General features: G+C 47.1%; 1 protein-coding gene across 2 annotated transcripts in view; it reads right to left on the reverse strand.

Annotated features, from left to right (window-relative positions):
- Positions 1–2906: 2906 nt before the first annotated feature.
- The window catches only part of PTDSS1 (phosphatidylserine synthase 1), a 72007-nt gene continuing 59637 nt past the window's right edge, over positions 2907–15276 (reverse strand). For both annotated transcript variants that reach the window (XM_011936998.1, XM_011936999.1), the window contains 3 exons: positions 7460–7528; positions 6640–6709; positions 2907–3999 (listed from right to left, as the gene is read on the reverse strand). In XM_011936998.1, the coding sequence (XP_011792388.1) occupies positions 3890–3999; positions 6640–6709; positions 7460–7528 (249 nt within the window). In that variant the 3' untranslated portion in view covers positions 2907–3889. The remainder of the gene's footprint in view (positions 4000–6639; positions 6710–7459; positions 7529–15276) is intronic.

Consider the following 15276-nt stretch of genomic DNA (forward strand, 5'->3'; position numbering starts at 1 on the left):
TAGACTAAAGGCATTTTTTAGTGAACATGGAAGAAAAGGAAGATTTTTACAATTCAGCATTCCTATAAACTAAAAAAATTTCACATCCAACTGTTTTTTCTCTTCTTTAGTAGACATCAATGAAATGATTCCTTTAAATTCACAGAAAGCAAAATTGAAAAACCTTATTTATTTAATGCATCAAATACCAAAGTTCAATTAAGGAAACTATTGCAATCTTCACCTGAGATAGGCCCATCATCAGGTTAGAATAAAGTGTGATAAGGGAAATGCTGTAAAAACCTCTTATGGCATAGCAACATGACTGCAGCCCACCAGTCTCAGTCATTACTCACACTGACCCTTGCAAAGAACCAAATCTCTAATATAATCCTGGGAATGTGCACATGCATATGAAGGAAAGAGGTGTACTATGTAATGGAACACTGACAGACAGACATCTTAGCTCTCCTTACAGTTTTGTTTTTGTTTTTTTTTTTGATAGTCTTGCCTGTCGCCCAGGTTGCAGAGTGCAGTGGAGCGATCTCGGCTCACTGGAACCTCCGCCTCCCGGGTTCAAGCAATTCTTCTGTATCCGTCTTCTGAGTAGCTGGGACTACAGGCGCCCGCCACCACACTAGCTAATTTCTGTATTTTCAGTAGAGATGGGGTTTCACCATATTGGTCAGGCTCAAACTCCTGACCTCAGGCAATCCACCCACCTCGGCCTCCCAAAGTGTTGGGATTACAGATGTGAGCCCCGCGCCCGGCCAGCTCTCCTTACATCTTGATTTCAATCCTATAAATGGGAAATGGTATGGAGCACTATCTAGTCTACTGTGGGATTTCTAGTTGTCATAACAAGAAGAACCATATAAACAACGCCCACCTGGTAAACATTAGGGTGGGCCCAGGAACTCTGCAGCAGTCACTGAGCACATTCCAAAGGGTGTGCATGTTAACCCCCCAACCCCCTATTTAAAGGGCTCGCTTCAGTCTGGCTGCCCATGGTTACATTTTTTCTTCCCCACCTTGTGTTTAGCCTCCCCTTCTGTGTTCAACCTCCTCCACTTCTCAATGACCCCAAGGGCCTCTGTAAGTGCAGGATTCTACCCGAAACTGTCCCAATTCCAAAGGATGGGCCTTGGCATAAAGAGGCATCACTCCAGGGTGCTACACGGTGGCTTCTGAGGGAAGACCAAGAAGCCTGAACCTGTTGTATTTGGAACGAATTTTATTTTCTCCTAGGTGAGCACCTTAGGAGTTTACTGTAGAAGCAGAGTCCTAGTGAAAATAAGACTGGCATTGGTAGGATGTCTTAATCATCAAAATGCTTAACAGGTCCATGAAACATCCTAGCATTGCTGTGAGAGTGGTTTGGCCAAGGTTTCTATGAATGGTGAAAACAGACACAAGAAATGTGGGAAGAAGCTTTGGGAAGACCAAGAATGAAGAAAAGGGAAAAGAATCTAACACTCAATGCAATGCTACTTAAGGAAAAAACACATAAACCATTCTTCATGCTTTCGGTCCAAAACAATGTTGTCTCTTAAGAGGGAGGTTTGCAAACAGAGAACATGAGACAATTTACAATCAAATCATTTCAGATATTGAATGATGATTCTGAAACATGCATTCTATTTCCATCAATGTGAGGTCTATTTCCACACAAATGGTGAAAAAAGCAGACCAAACCCAGCAGTACGGCTTCTAAAAGGAATGGCGCCTGTGGTTCTGGCCAGCCATGGAAAGCACTGGTTTTATAAGTACTATAGTAAAGAGCTCTTACTGAAGGGAAATAGGAAGTTTCAACTCAAAGAAAGGGCATGGAAAGTATCTGAGGACTTTCCTGGCTGTTTCTTACAAAGCCATGGAGAAAAAATTGTCTCCTGTGCACCCTGCTCTTCACAACGCCACAGTAAGGTCGAATTCACCACCTGCGAAACAGCTGCCTCCTGTAGGCTGGCCTCAGAGGAAGCACACATGCTCCATCAGTTGGGCCACGGCTACAGGCAGACGAGTGTGAAAGTGTCAGGCCCAGCGCTCCTGGAAAATGAACCCGGAAACACTCAGTGAGGCACCACAGGCACGAGAAAGAAGAGACAGGTGTCCAATGGGCACAAGTATGTCATGCTTACAAATACAGAACACAGGATGAAACAAAAGACATTTATTTGCAAAGTACGATCACGTTTAAATTGTACCTATGTTTAAAAATGGCCTCTCTGATGGGTTATAAAAGTGCAGGCAGGTTTTATAAAACACACACTTTGCCTCTCTTCTATCCTTTTGTGGGAAGCAGGCGGATGCTGGCTGGAGGACATTTGAGAGCTTGGAGCTGAGGCTCATCACGGCCAAACCCCTGACTTGCCAAGGGAGCGGAGCTGCCACTGACGCTTCTCCACTCCCGCAGAATCTCCTATTGAGCCCTGGGCCCCCCGAGGACAGGATGTGACCCTGGCTGGCATGATTCATTCAACCCCTTCATCTCAGAATTCTTTTGTAGAAAAAGAAAAACATGACACTTCTATGGTTAAAGGTTTCCTTAAAGAAGAAGAGACATCGAAACGAACCTTTGTGCTCTGTGAAATGAGGGAACAAAAGCGATTACTTTCAGTGAGTTGGTATCTGTAAGCTAATCAACTGGGTACTGGCCTCTTGTTAGAAAAAAAAAATCCAACTTGGAAACCATTACCACAGGAAAAACAATGACTGTGTTGTTCATTTCCTGTTGGTCACTTGGGAGGTCTAAAGAAGTAGGACATATATATCCATAAGCCCTTTAAAATATACATCTTTTCTTTTTTCTTCTCACTATATAAAACACACATATACTGTCCAAAGTCACTTGAAAAACACACTGACTGCTTACAATCAATGGAAGATACCAGTAGGATGCAAGAAAATGAGCATTTTACAGACAGACCTTTGATAGGCTTTAACGTGAATTGTTTTATTTAAAACAGGGATCCATCAGAGGTGGTGAACTATCAGGGTCAAGGTTCTAGAGCATGGCACATATGAAAGGTAATACTCACCAGCACCTCACATGGGACTCAGTGACAATGTCAGCAACACACCATGGAAGGAGAACAAACCCGATGTAAAAGGCACCTGGCTGGGGAGAAGCTGTGGTGTTCACTGCCTCTCCAGCAGGTTTGCTTTTGTGCACTGTGGGTAAGTCCGGATGAATAACATTGGGAAGGGAATAATCGGAAGCAAGGTTCCTATGCAGGCAGCTACCCTCTCCTGATTGGTGTACACTCGCCATGTGGTGGAAGGTCTTACAGGAGACTGAGGTACCAAACAGGAATGCAACACTTCTCTCCCTTTTCTGCTCTAGAAGGAGGGGGAACCCTTCTCCCAATGTCAATTTCAGCAGCGGCTTCTAAAGGCTGTTAAAAAGCATCCTAACTTAAAAACAAATAACAACAGTAACCAAATAAAAGACAGAAAAGTGGCCTGAACTTAAATCAATCAATGGAAAGGTAGATTCATAAAAATAAAATAAAAACTGGCGACCAGTCCATTAACCATGGGGTTAATGCCTTGTCTGAAGGAAGATGTTTATGCTGCATCCACGATACAGCAGGCGAGAGGCTGCTCTTGGCAACTGGTAATGAATAGCTACCGTTTCCCTCCAACACACCGCACTGCTACCGGTGACCGCATGCCAAGTGCTGAAGTTAGAAGAGACCCCACGTTGGCAAAGGCCCCCAGGCGATGAGCTGCCGGACGCGGCCAGGTCTGTGGGAAACAAGACTTACGATTTCAAATAATGACCCCCAAGTGCCCTCGCCTCTTCCTGCTTGCCCTGTGCACCTCGACCTCCTCACAGGGAGATCTAAATGAGTTCCGTTTCCCTCTCAGTTCTAGGCACTCTGGAACATCTTTGATTAACCAGGGTTTTTCATTTCTTTCCAACGCCATTGGTGACTTTTGACTTGGAATGCCGATTCCTTCTCCTGGAAGAATGGCTTTCGTTGTTGCTTGCGTGCTTGGGTGGGCTGTCTTCAGAACCTGGCCAAAGGAATCAGAGCACACCGTCACCCTGGGCTCTGGAGACTGGTGGCTGTCCCTTTCCAGACCGCCCGAGGCTTCCCGGGGAACAGGTTCTTCCCTGATACGTGCACTCCCCCTAGTGGCCTCATTCATGAATGAAGGCGAGGCTCTCCAAGAACTAGTACTGAAGGGGTACACGCCGCGGCGCGGAGTTCAAGGCAACACCCCCCCAAAGTCTGGGTGGTTCCTAAAGCGTATGTACATCTGCCCTGTGTATGATGGACATGGTCATGATGGTCAGGACCAGAAGTGAGAGCACAAGTGAAACGGAAGCCCAAAGGAGGGGCAATTAGAACACACACCATGCGGTGCCCATCCTGCCTTGCAACCCAGGGTTTCCCATCCCTTCACCTGCTCCACACCACCTTCTAAACCCGACGTCGGGAAAGATTCTTGACACTATAAAATCAGAGCTATTTCACGCCCTCTACCACTTGATCTGGAGAACATCTTTACAATTCAGGCCCCTGCTGCCCATGATGGAGGGCACTGGGCAGCCTCTGCCCTCCGGCTGAGCCTGTGTTCAGCCCCTGCTTGACCTAGGGGCCAAGCCAAAGGGTTCTCTGCCCCAGGGTTCTGATCCAGCCCCATAGGAAATCGCCACCTGAGGCTGCCAACAAAAAAATGTTACCAGAGTTACTGTCTCCACTGTAAGTAGTATTTGGCTTAGACTAAGAGATTCTTTCCCCACTCAGAAGACTTCTGTTTTTGTTTGTTTTCTTTTTTTATTATTCCATCTAGTAAATACATCTCTACTACTGCTTAATTCTTTTCAGTGGAGAACCTGTGAGTGCCAAGGTTGTTTGTAAGGGCATGGTTCTAAATAAGATACCTGGGGAGCTCCTCTGCCCATCTCTATCAGATTTCACAACGGGTCGCTCACTGATCAATTCTGTGATTCAGGAGAAATTCCCCAAAAGGGCAGCCAGCAACTCAGCAAAGTGTATGCTAGTATCTCCCCTGGGAGATCTTTAATGAGCCTGATGCCAAAAGAACTTCGGAGAATGACTACAACAGAGCGCTTTCTTCTCCGTTGGCCCACCGTTTCTCTGAGCAATTTTGTGAGCTAAAATTCAGTCTTTAGTATTTGTAATTTTCTTTCCTCAGCCAAGCTTCCCAATCAGCTTATAAGAATTGACAAGGAATTACCGTCCAATGAAGTCACCTCAATGTCATTATTCTACAAGTGTAATTCTTAAAAAATAACCAGGTGGCCCCAAATCTTCCCAAAGCAATCCTTAGAGGCCAGTGGAGGCTTCCTAACTACACAACTGAAATCTCTTACACTGCTCTGCCTCTTGAATAAATGCCATTAAAATGATCCCCCTTTTTTGAAAGGCTTTTCCTTCTGACACACAATTCTTTTTTTTTTTTTTTTTAAGAGACAGGGTCTTGTTCTGTCTTCCAGGTGGGAGTGCAGTGGTGCAAGCATAGCTCACTGCAGCCTCAAACTCCTGGGCTCAAGTGACCCTCCTATCTCCAACTCCTGAGTAGCTGTAACTACAGGCATGTGCCACCACATCTGGCTAATTTTTTAAGCTTTTTGTAGAGACAGGGTCTTGCTCTGTTGCCCACACTGGTCTCAAATACCTGGCCTCAAATGATCCTGCCATGGCCTCCCAAAGTGCTGGGGTTACAGGCGTGAGCCACTGTGCCTGGCCGGATATACAATTCTTCCTGTTCACTCATGATGAAAGCCAAAAGGAAGAACGTTCCCATCAGGGTGCCTGAAACAGTGTGGGGCCCTCACGAAGGGCAAAGCTACATGGAGCCTCTTCTTACAAACCAAGTTTTTCACTCAGATCCTGTGAGCATTTTGCATGTTTCTTTTTCTTTTTTCTTTTCTTTTCTTTTCTTTTTTTTGAGACAGAATCTCACTCTGCTGCTCAGGCTGGAGTGCAGTGGCATGATCTCAGCTCACAGCAACCTCCACCTTCTGGGTTCATGCGATTCTCCTGGCTCAGTCTCCTGAGTAACTGGGACTATAGGTGCCTGCCACCACACCCACCTAATTTCTGTATTTTTTTGTAGAGACGGGGTGTCACCATGTTGGTCAGGCTGGTCTTGAACTCCTGACCTCAAATGATCTGCCCGCCTCAGCCTCCCAAAGTGTTAGGATTACAGGCGTGAGCCACCATGCCCGGCCACTGCATGCTTCTTAATAAGTGACAGAAGACATTCGACAGGCAGGCCTGAGACCCTTCAAGGCTTATATCATCTCCACTCAAAGAATAAGTAATAATTCCACATCTCAAGGACCCAGTAAAATTTTTTTTTTTTTTTTTTTTTGAGACGGAGTCTCACTCTGTCACCCAGGCTGGAGTGCAGTGGCGCGATCTCGGCTCACTGCAAGCTCCGCCTCCCGGGTTCACGCCATTCTCCTGCCTCAGCCTCCTGAGTAGCTGGGACTACAGGCACCCGCCACCGCACCCAGCTAATATTTTTGTATTTTTAGTAGAGACAGGGTTTCACCGTGGTCTCAATCTCCTGACCTTGTGATCCGCCCGCCTCGGCCTCCCAAAGTGCGGGGATTACAGGTGTGAGCCACTGCGCCCGGCCAGGACCCAGTAAAATTTTAAACAACAAACAAGAAGATACCTTTTGTCCCTTTCCTGTGATGCCAGGAGATCTCTGGACTGTAGGTGCCATCTTCACACTCTGAATAGGTCTAGGGAGAGAGACAGGCTTAGTGCAGGAATTTCAGGAACTCCCTGGGAGAAGCGGCAGGGCAAAAAGGTGAGCACGCTGCGTCCCTGCCTCTCCCAGGCTGGGATCATCACTGGCAAGTGACAGAACCTCCCTGTGCTTATGTTTCTCGGCTATAAAAACCAGATTCTTTCCTCTCCCGGGTGATGCAGAATCAGTCTTCCACAACATGCCTTAAGTTCTTTAGACTGAAGGTGTAAATGAAGGATGAAATTGTTATTTTTACTGAAAAAAAATATTACTGTCTACCAGACTGCCATCGTGTCTTAAAGTCATTCATGTCTATTTTCTATTGTGTCCTCATATCTACTAAATGAAGGTCAGGGCAAGCGCTTGCCCAGAAGGGCCATAGGCCAGAACACAGGAAGAGGCCTCCACACGGTTCAAGAGCTGGCGAGAAAACCCAGCTGCCAAAAGCCAGTCCACGGCTTTCCTATCACTTTTTTTTTTTCCTCCAAACAAACATAACATTTTTTAATCTAACAAAAGTTAGATAAAAATATTGATCTACTGAACAGAGCAGTCACAAGCAGGGCCAGCAACTGCTAGGGAATGAGTTACGACATGCAGTAGAATTCTGCAGTGGCAGGACTAGAGGCCCTGACCTCAGTGTTCACCTCGCCATATCCTTACAGGCACGTGCTCTGAGCTAACCTGCCGAGCCCGGGGTGATTATTTTAAACAAAGGCCATCCCTGCCTCTCCTTCCATACCTTTTCTCGGTGACCATAGTGTTCTGCATACCAAATCATGCCGTACAGACAGAGGAAAGTGGTGAAAGCCTGGAAGAGAAAAACAAATGACGCTGCAGAAAAAAATTCAATTGCCCAGAACTTTGGGGTTTCAATGGGAATTAATGCAGGACGGCTCAATGCATTTCTGCCGTCTGGACGCAGGTTACAAAATGGCTGGACATGGCAGAGATCAGACCTCAAGGGGAGGGTGCACACCCAAAGCTTCTAACAACAAGGGTTATGATGAGACCACTGTTACTACCTGTGACTCTACTATCAGAAAGCAAGAAAGGCCATTTTCAGATGTAGGATATGGTGGGATGCGTTTTGATAGCTTTGTGGGTTCTGTTGAAGAAGACATAGAGGATTCTATGTTCTAGTTCTGATTTTCAGGGCCCATCCTCTCCCGGTTTCCCCATCACATGAGAGCGCTAAGAGGACTCAGTGTGTCAGCTTCTAGGGGGAAGAGGTCACAACGGCACCTGAGGGCCCGAGGACAAACACTCCCGGGGCAGAGGGTGGGGAGCTCAGTGGGACAGGGCTGCCCTTGCTTTTCCAGGCTTTTGAGTGTCAGTGACCCTACTCTGACCCCAGTTTTTGTTTTTCTTGGTTATATGGATAGGAAAACAAAGAGAAAATAAAGATGCTCTGTAAGGTCCTGAGTAGAATGAGGAGGGTGTGGCCTGTGGGTGCCCAGAGGCAGGGACAACCTCTACTCCACACTTGCCCCACCCACTCGGCCTGCCCCCACACCCTAAATTATATCCTAATTTAAGGAAAGAAAAGCATAGACAAGAATCCAAAGTTTCAAAACATGTTAAAAAAATCAAAGTTGGGAAAAGTCTCCGGCTGCCTAGACTGCATACCAAAGGCGGGAGGGAGGGAGGGCGAGCAGGGAGAGCAGGGCCATGAATCTCCCTGGCTTCACATTCCCCACTGCAAGCAAAGCAACCAGAACAAAACAAGGCAACTGCCTGTTCCCTCCGAATTCCTCGCTCTAGAAACCCATTCGCATCAAGCCATCCTGGCTGTCGAGCCTCCATCTCTCCCCCTGCATTTCCTGTGGACACCTGGGCACCTGTCATTTTCCTGGACCCCTATCTAATCTTGCACCAACTGTGGGGACAGCTGTGAGAGCATGGAGGAACCTTCTCAAGGAAATAATTTTAGTTCTAAGAATCATAACTTTAGATCCAAAAGGTCACCTCAGAGACCATTAACTCCATTGCCTTTTATTTTCCAGAAGAATGAAAGCTCAGAGAGGTGAACACTGGAGCTGGAACTCAGGTCTCTTGAAACCCCTGGATCTGAGTTTAAGGGATGGCTATTGATACCAATAGTGGCTTTATGCCTATATAGCTTTATTTCTCCATCCATGTATCCATCCCTGAGGACGAAAAGCATCATGGGAACAGCGAACAGCAGCAACTTCCCCTCTTCACGGCCAGTCTGGTGGTAGGGTGGGAAGGCAGGGGCTGTGAATTCTCATCATGGCAGCTTGCAGTCTAGCTTTGGCCCAGTTCCTTTATCAGCGACATTTCCTGGTAGCTGCCGGATACACAGTGCCATCTTAGTTCCAAAAAAGAAAGGAGAGCAACACTCCGGCTTGCCATCCTCTTCCGTGCCAGTTATGTGGAAGCAGGAACAGTGGCAGCGTGGAGACAGAATGAGAAGCACAAACAACGCCACTGGTTCATTTCCTATTAAACCCTCGTGCAAACTGGCATATACCTACAGGTTAGGGAATTTTTTTGTTTTTTGTTTTTTTTTTGAGACGGAGTCTCGCTCTGTCGCCCAGGCTGGAGTGCAGTGGCGCAATCTCGGTTCACTGCAAGCTTCGCCCCCGGGGTCACGCCATTCTCCTGCCTCAGCCTCCGAGTAGCTGGGACTACAGGCGCCCGCCAGCACGCCCGGCTAGTTTTTAGTAGAGACAGGGTTTTTCATCTCTACCAGGATGGTCTCGATCTCCTGACCTCGTGATCCACCTGCCTCGGCCTCCCAAAGGGATTTTTTTAAAAAGCTCATATCCATCAAAAAATTAGGCCACGAATGACTACATTAAAACTACAAAGTGAAAATGACTTCCAACCTTTAACATACTCTAATGCTTGCCCAGATTTCTTATACATACCAACGTTAAGTGTGTCATTTTCATGGCATGGAAAGAGTGGGAAGGACTAGAAATGATTTGCAGAGTGTAAGCCTGTGTATGCGTTAGGCCCCTTACAAAGAGCAAAACAGGACATTCTGGGTTTCACACTGAGGGCTGGGGGGTTAAGTTCCACCTCCCCAAACCAGAGGGCTGTGGGGAGGCGGGTCCCTCCACTAGAAGTGTCATTGCAAACTCTGACCACCAGAGGGCAGGCACGCGGGACTGTTCCCTTCCCCAGCCCCAGGCCCAACAGGACAGGCAGAGTGGCAGCTGCCGCTCCCTCCAGCGGCAAACGGCAGGCAAGTGGAGAACGACAGGTGCTTATCATCACAATCGTCACAATAGATTTGGCAATCTGTTGTGATTGCCAAATCTACTTCACCTGCGTACAAAGAGGCCCACTTTACACTTGTCCCAGGAAACGGAAGCCGGTAATTTACAGGTTGCAATCACACCTGTGGAAATCTAGGCACGTACCCACTGAAAATGTCAAGGCTCAGATTTAAAATAGCAATTGCACACGTCGTTTAAAGAAAGGGCGGGGGAGCAAGAAGAAACTACATGAGATGACAGCTAGGCTGTCCAGGACCACAGGGGCTGGCGGCAACGAGGGCGCAGGACCCCAGCTTGGCTTCTACATTATGGTAATGAGCATTCAAATTAATGACAGCCCAGCACACAACCATGCTCCTGGAAAAGCTTACTAACCAGCACCCGGGATCTTTGCTTCTGCATTAATCTCAAGCTCCTCCGTGTGCGTTCTCTTACCAGGCCAGGGGAGTAATTAGGGGCTTTGCTTCTGAGTGGTGCAGAAGTCATAGTGTAACTTGAAGCTCTCTTATTTAATAATGTTCGCCTCTACTCCTAAGTCTGAGATCAATCTTGCTCTTTATAATAAAGGTCAGGAATATTTAAAAAGTGCCAGGACCTTGTTTCTGCTCTTCTTTAAAGGGAGGCAGTGGAGACCCCTAATCATCCCGTCTCAGGGCCTCTTTTCAGGCCAGGTCCCTCCCTCATGTCTCATCACTGGTAAGTCTAATCAGAGATTCTGCTTGTCTTCAAAATCCTGCTCATCGTCCCCGGCCTGACCTCTTATTAAGGAATACCAGCCTCAGTCAGCTCCTCTCCCAGAGGCATGATTCCCGAGCTCGTAACCTAATTCCAGGACTCCAACCACGCCCTCCACATGGGCTCCTCCCAAGTATTTTATTTCCACCAACGTGGAAATAAATCTTTCCAGTGTTACTGATAGATTAGAATTTCCCATCAAACAGGACACTTCCACCTGTAAATTCTAAAGGTTCCTCAAACCCAAATCCCCTGAACCAAATTCACCTCCTCCTTTCAATGGGCTTCTCCTATATCCTCCAATCTGTCACTAGCACTGGTGGCCGCCCAGTGGCACTAATTAGAACCTTTGGAGTGGCACTCAAGTGCCTCCCAGCTATCACAAGAGGAACGGTATCCTGTTGAGCAGATTCCTTAAACAACTCTCAGATCCAGCCCTTCCTCTGCATCTTCCATGCCTCTGCCTTGGTTCAGCTTCGGTTACTTGTCAAGTAGGCCTGGCAGCACCTCTGACTGCACCTCCTGCCCCCAACCCATCTTCCCTCTAGACTCTCCCAGCCTCCATGGTGTTTCTCCATGAGACACAGATCAGACCACATTGTTTCCCCACTTAAAAATCACTGGGACTCCAACTACAGCCGCACAAAGCCCTTCCCGAGCTGGGGACCCTGTCCTACTCTTCATCCAACTCGTTCTCTTCACTGTCACTCCTCAAACAGGTCACCACCTTTGTGAGCCGCTGGGCACTCTCACAGCTTCCTGTCCTTGTATGTTTGTCCCCCGGCCACCGGTCACCTGTATGTCACAAATCTCTTGAACTCATTCCTTTATTCTCCACGAAGCTGCCGAGTGCTTCCTATGCACCAGGCACTGTGCTTGAGACAGTGGGGCCAAAAGGATGACTCAACTTATTCTTTCTGAGCAAGGAGTGCAGTGTGGAGAAGACAGATAGAAACAAAACAAATTCCACTGCACTGGGGTTAGAACTGAGAGTTACATACAAAGCGCTACTGGTCCCAAGGAGGGAGCTATCTACTTGCCTTGGAAGTCAGAGCATATTTCATGGGGGGCATATGTTTAAGTTGGTTTTGGAGTATAAGTTTCACCAGGTAGATAAGGCAGGGAAAGTCTTTCAGATCAGGCAGAGAAAACAGCATGAGAAGGGCAAAAGAAGTCTGAAAGGATGACTTGTTTAGGTAACTACCAGCAGATAAGTACAGCCTGAGAATAGAGTACACGTGAGTAGATGTGATGGCATGCTCCCACTGTGAAGGTCCTGAACACACAAGCGGATTTCATAATTCACTGGGAGGTTTCATGGTGGGGAGACTTCTTCCTTCTTGAAGTTTCTTCGTGTGTGGAGGAAGCTTCACTGCTTCCCTCCACCCCTCACTCCTTCCCTGGGGAGGAGTCACACCTTGACTGGTAACTCTAAAGAAGCCAGCATTTCCTAAAAAAGGTGAATTCTCAGTAATGAAGATGCTACTCTGATCCCCATATCTTTCCTCTATCTTGCTTATCTCTTACTTATTTTTTAATTCAGGTGGGGAAAAAGATTGTGTTATTGTGCCCTCTCAAGCCCCCAACCAGAGAGAATGGTTCTTAGCAGGGTAAAGAGATTGAGTTCTGAATTTGCAAGATCATTTTGACAGCAGCAAGGAGAATGGATTTGGAGGGCAGAACGGCAAGAAAATGGGTGCTCTGACAGCCGCAGGGGCAGTGGGAATGGAGAGGAGATGGAGTTCAGCTACATTGTCGGATTAACAGAGCTTAGTGACTTGCTGATTCGAAGAGTGATGGAGGACAGGAAGCAGCCTCCAGGTTTTTAGCTGGGGCCTGAGAGGTTGGGGGAAAGCCAGCCATGCACTGCAACCCTTAAAAATCCTGCTCACATATCACCAAGGAGCCTTCACTAACCCCCAGCATGTCTGCTGCTCTAAGTATCCTTTAGCCTTATGCACACCATCTTTTATAGTATTTATCACATATTAACATAATTAATTTGCATGTCTAATTGCCATCTGAACTCACAGATCCTTGGAGGGCAGTGATGAACAGCAGTTCCCTAGAGAGAATGTCTGGGTTTGAGTCCTGGTTCTGCCACTTAACTACCTATGTGACCTTGGGCAAGTTAGCGACCTTCTTTGTGCCTTCGTTTCCTCATCTATAAAAGAGGGTTAAGAAAATACCTTCCCTCAAAGTGTGAAGATCAAATGTGGAATTCATGAAAGTGCTTAGAATAGTCTCTGGCATATAGTAGGCATCAGTAAATCTTATCATCGTCATCTATCTGTGTGGCTAGAGCCCCAGGCACAGCACGGAGGAGCACTCAGAGGCAACTGTCTGTGAATGAAGCACGGACTAAGAGGTCTGCACCAAGTGAAGCAGAGGTCAATGGGAATGGTGCATGTCCTCAATAAGTTACAATCACAAAGACACAAAGGCTACCTATGTAAGGAGATATATTCTAAGTGTCAAATAAGTAACAGAAAGTCTCTAAAACTTAAAGAGAAATTAGAGGGGTCCCTACAGTCTGGGTGACTGCTATGGTTTGAATGTCCTTGCCAAAACTCTCCTTGAAACTTAACTGCCAACTTAACAGTATTAGGAGGTGGGGCCTTTAAGGGGTGATAGGTCATGAGGGCAAAGCCCTCATGAATGGATTCAGGCTGTTATCTTGGGAGTGGGTTCCTGATAAAAAGCATGAGTTTGGCACTTCCCTCTCTGTCTGGTGCACTTGTTTCTGCCTTCTGCCCTTCCACCATGGGATGACCTCACTGGATGCCAGTGCCATGCTTTTGGACTTCCCAACTTCCAAAACCATGAGTGGAATAAACTTCTTTTCTTTAGAAATTATCTAGTCTGCAGTATTCTGTTATAGCAACAGAAAATGGACTAAGACAGAAAATTGGTACCAAAAAGTGGGGGTGGTTACTATAACAAATATTTGAAAATGTGGAAGCAGTTTTTGAACTGGCTAATGGGTAGAGGCTGAAGGAATTTGGAGGCACAGGCTAGAAAAAGCCTGTATTGCTGTAAAGGGAGCATTAAGGGCGATCCTGGTGACGGCTCAGAAGAAAAGAGGGAAAGCCTCAGTTTTCTTAGAGATTACTTAAGTGTTCATGACCAGAATGCTGGTAGCAATGTGAACAGTCAAGGCCATTCTGATGAGGTTTCAAATGGAAATGAGGAGCAAGGATTGGAAAGCGCGGTAAAGGGCATCCTTGTCATATAGTAGCAAAGACCTTGGCTGAATTGTGTCCATGCCTGAAGGCTTTCTGGAATGTGCAACCTAAGAGCAATGAACTAGGATATCTGGTGGAAGACAGCCAAGCAGCAAAGCATTCGGGCTACTGTGTGGCTACTTCTGACTGCATACAATGAAATTCGAGAGGACATAAATGACTTAAAGATTATTTATAATTAAAAGGGAAGCAGAATGGAATAATCTGGAATATTCAAAGCCTGGCCATGTAAAGAGTGAAAAAGCATATTCCAAACACTAAGGGTAAGGCCACTTGACTCTTGAAGAGATTACCACGGAAAGAAAGAAACCAGGTGCTATTCATCAAGAAAATGGGAGGAAGACCCCTGAAAGCAAAAGCATTTCAGAGATCTTCAAGGCTGCCCCTCCCATCACAGACCCAGAGCTCTAAGAGGGCAGAATGGTTTTTGGTTACAGGCCTGGGGAGCCCTCCACGGGCTCACTGACCAGGGCTACCTAGGGACTCTACTCCCACATTCTAGCAGAGCGCTTCTTGGCTGCCTTAGCTGTGGCTCAAGTGGGCCTTGGTGTGGCTTGGGCTACCACTCTGGGAGGGATAAGCTATAAACCGTGGTGGTGTCCATGTGGTGTTAATGCTGCAGGTATGCAAAATCCACGAGCCGTGGAGGACATGGCTTCCTCCACCTAGATTTCAAAGGATGCAGCGAACTACCTAGAAGACTAGGCAAAAACCCGCCACAGGGGCAGTGCCACTGCAGAAAGTCACTACTAGGGCAATGCCAAGAAGAAATGTGGGGTTGGAGCCACCAGAGAGGAGCAGTGGCAGCAGGGTCATCCCCAACACCACAGAACTGTAGGGTCGCCAGTGTGCAACTCCTGCCTGGAAGAACTGAAGCACTGGCCGAACCCTGCACAGCCACAGGGGTGGAGCTGCCGGGCCTGGGGGCCCAACTCCTGCCCCAGGCCAGGATGCAGAACATGGAGTCAAAGGAGATTGTTCTCCAGCTTTAAGATGTAATGTTTCCCTGTTGGGTTCTGGACTTACTTGGGACTGCTTATCCCTTTCTTCTTGCCTATTTCTCCCTTCTGGATTTGCAATGTCTATCCTATGCCTGTCCCACTATTGTATTGTGGAAGTAGATGACCTGTTTGATTTCACACACTCATGGCTGGCATAGTTCTACTTGGCTGTGGCTCAAGTGGGCCTTGGTGTGGCTTGGGCTACCACTCTGGAAGGTATAGGCCAGAAACTGTGGTGGTGTCCATGTGGGATTAATTCACCTCAGGATGAATTGTGCCTTGACTGTCACTCATATCTGATTTAGATGAGACTCTGAACTTTGCAGTTGA

This window comes from Colobus angolensis, unplaced genomic scaffold (genome assembly GCF_000951035.1).
Source record: "Colobus angolensis palliatus isolate OR3802 unplaced genomic scaffold, Cang.pa_1.0 Scaffold16, whole genome shotgun sequence".
NCBI classification, from domain to species: Eukaryota; Metazoa; Chordata; class Mammalia; order Primates; family Cercopithecidae; genus Colobus; species Colobus angolensis.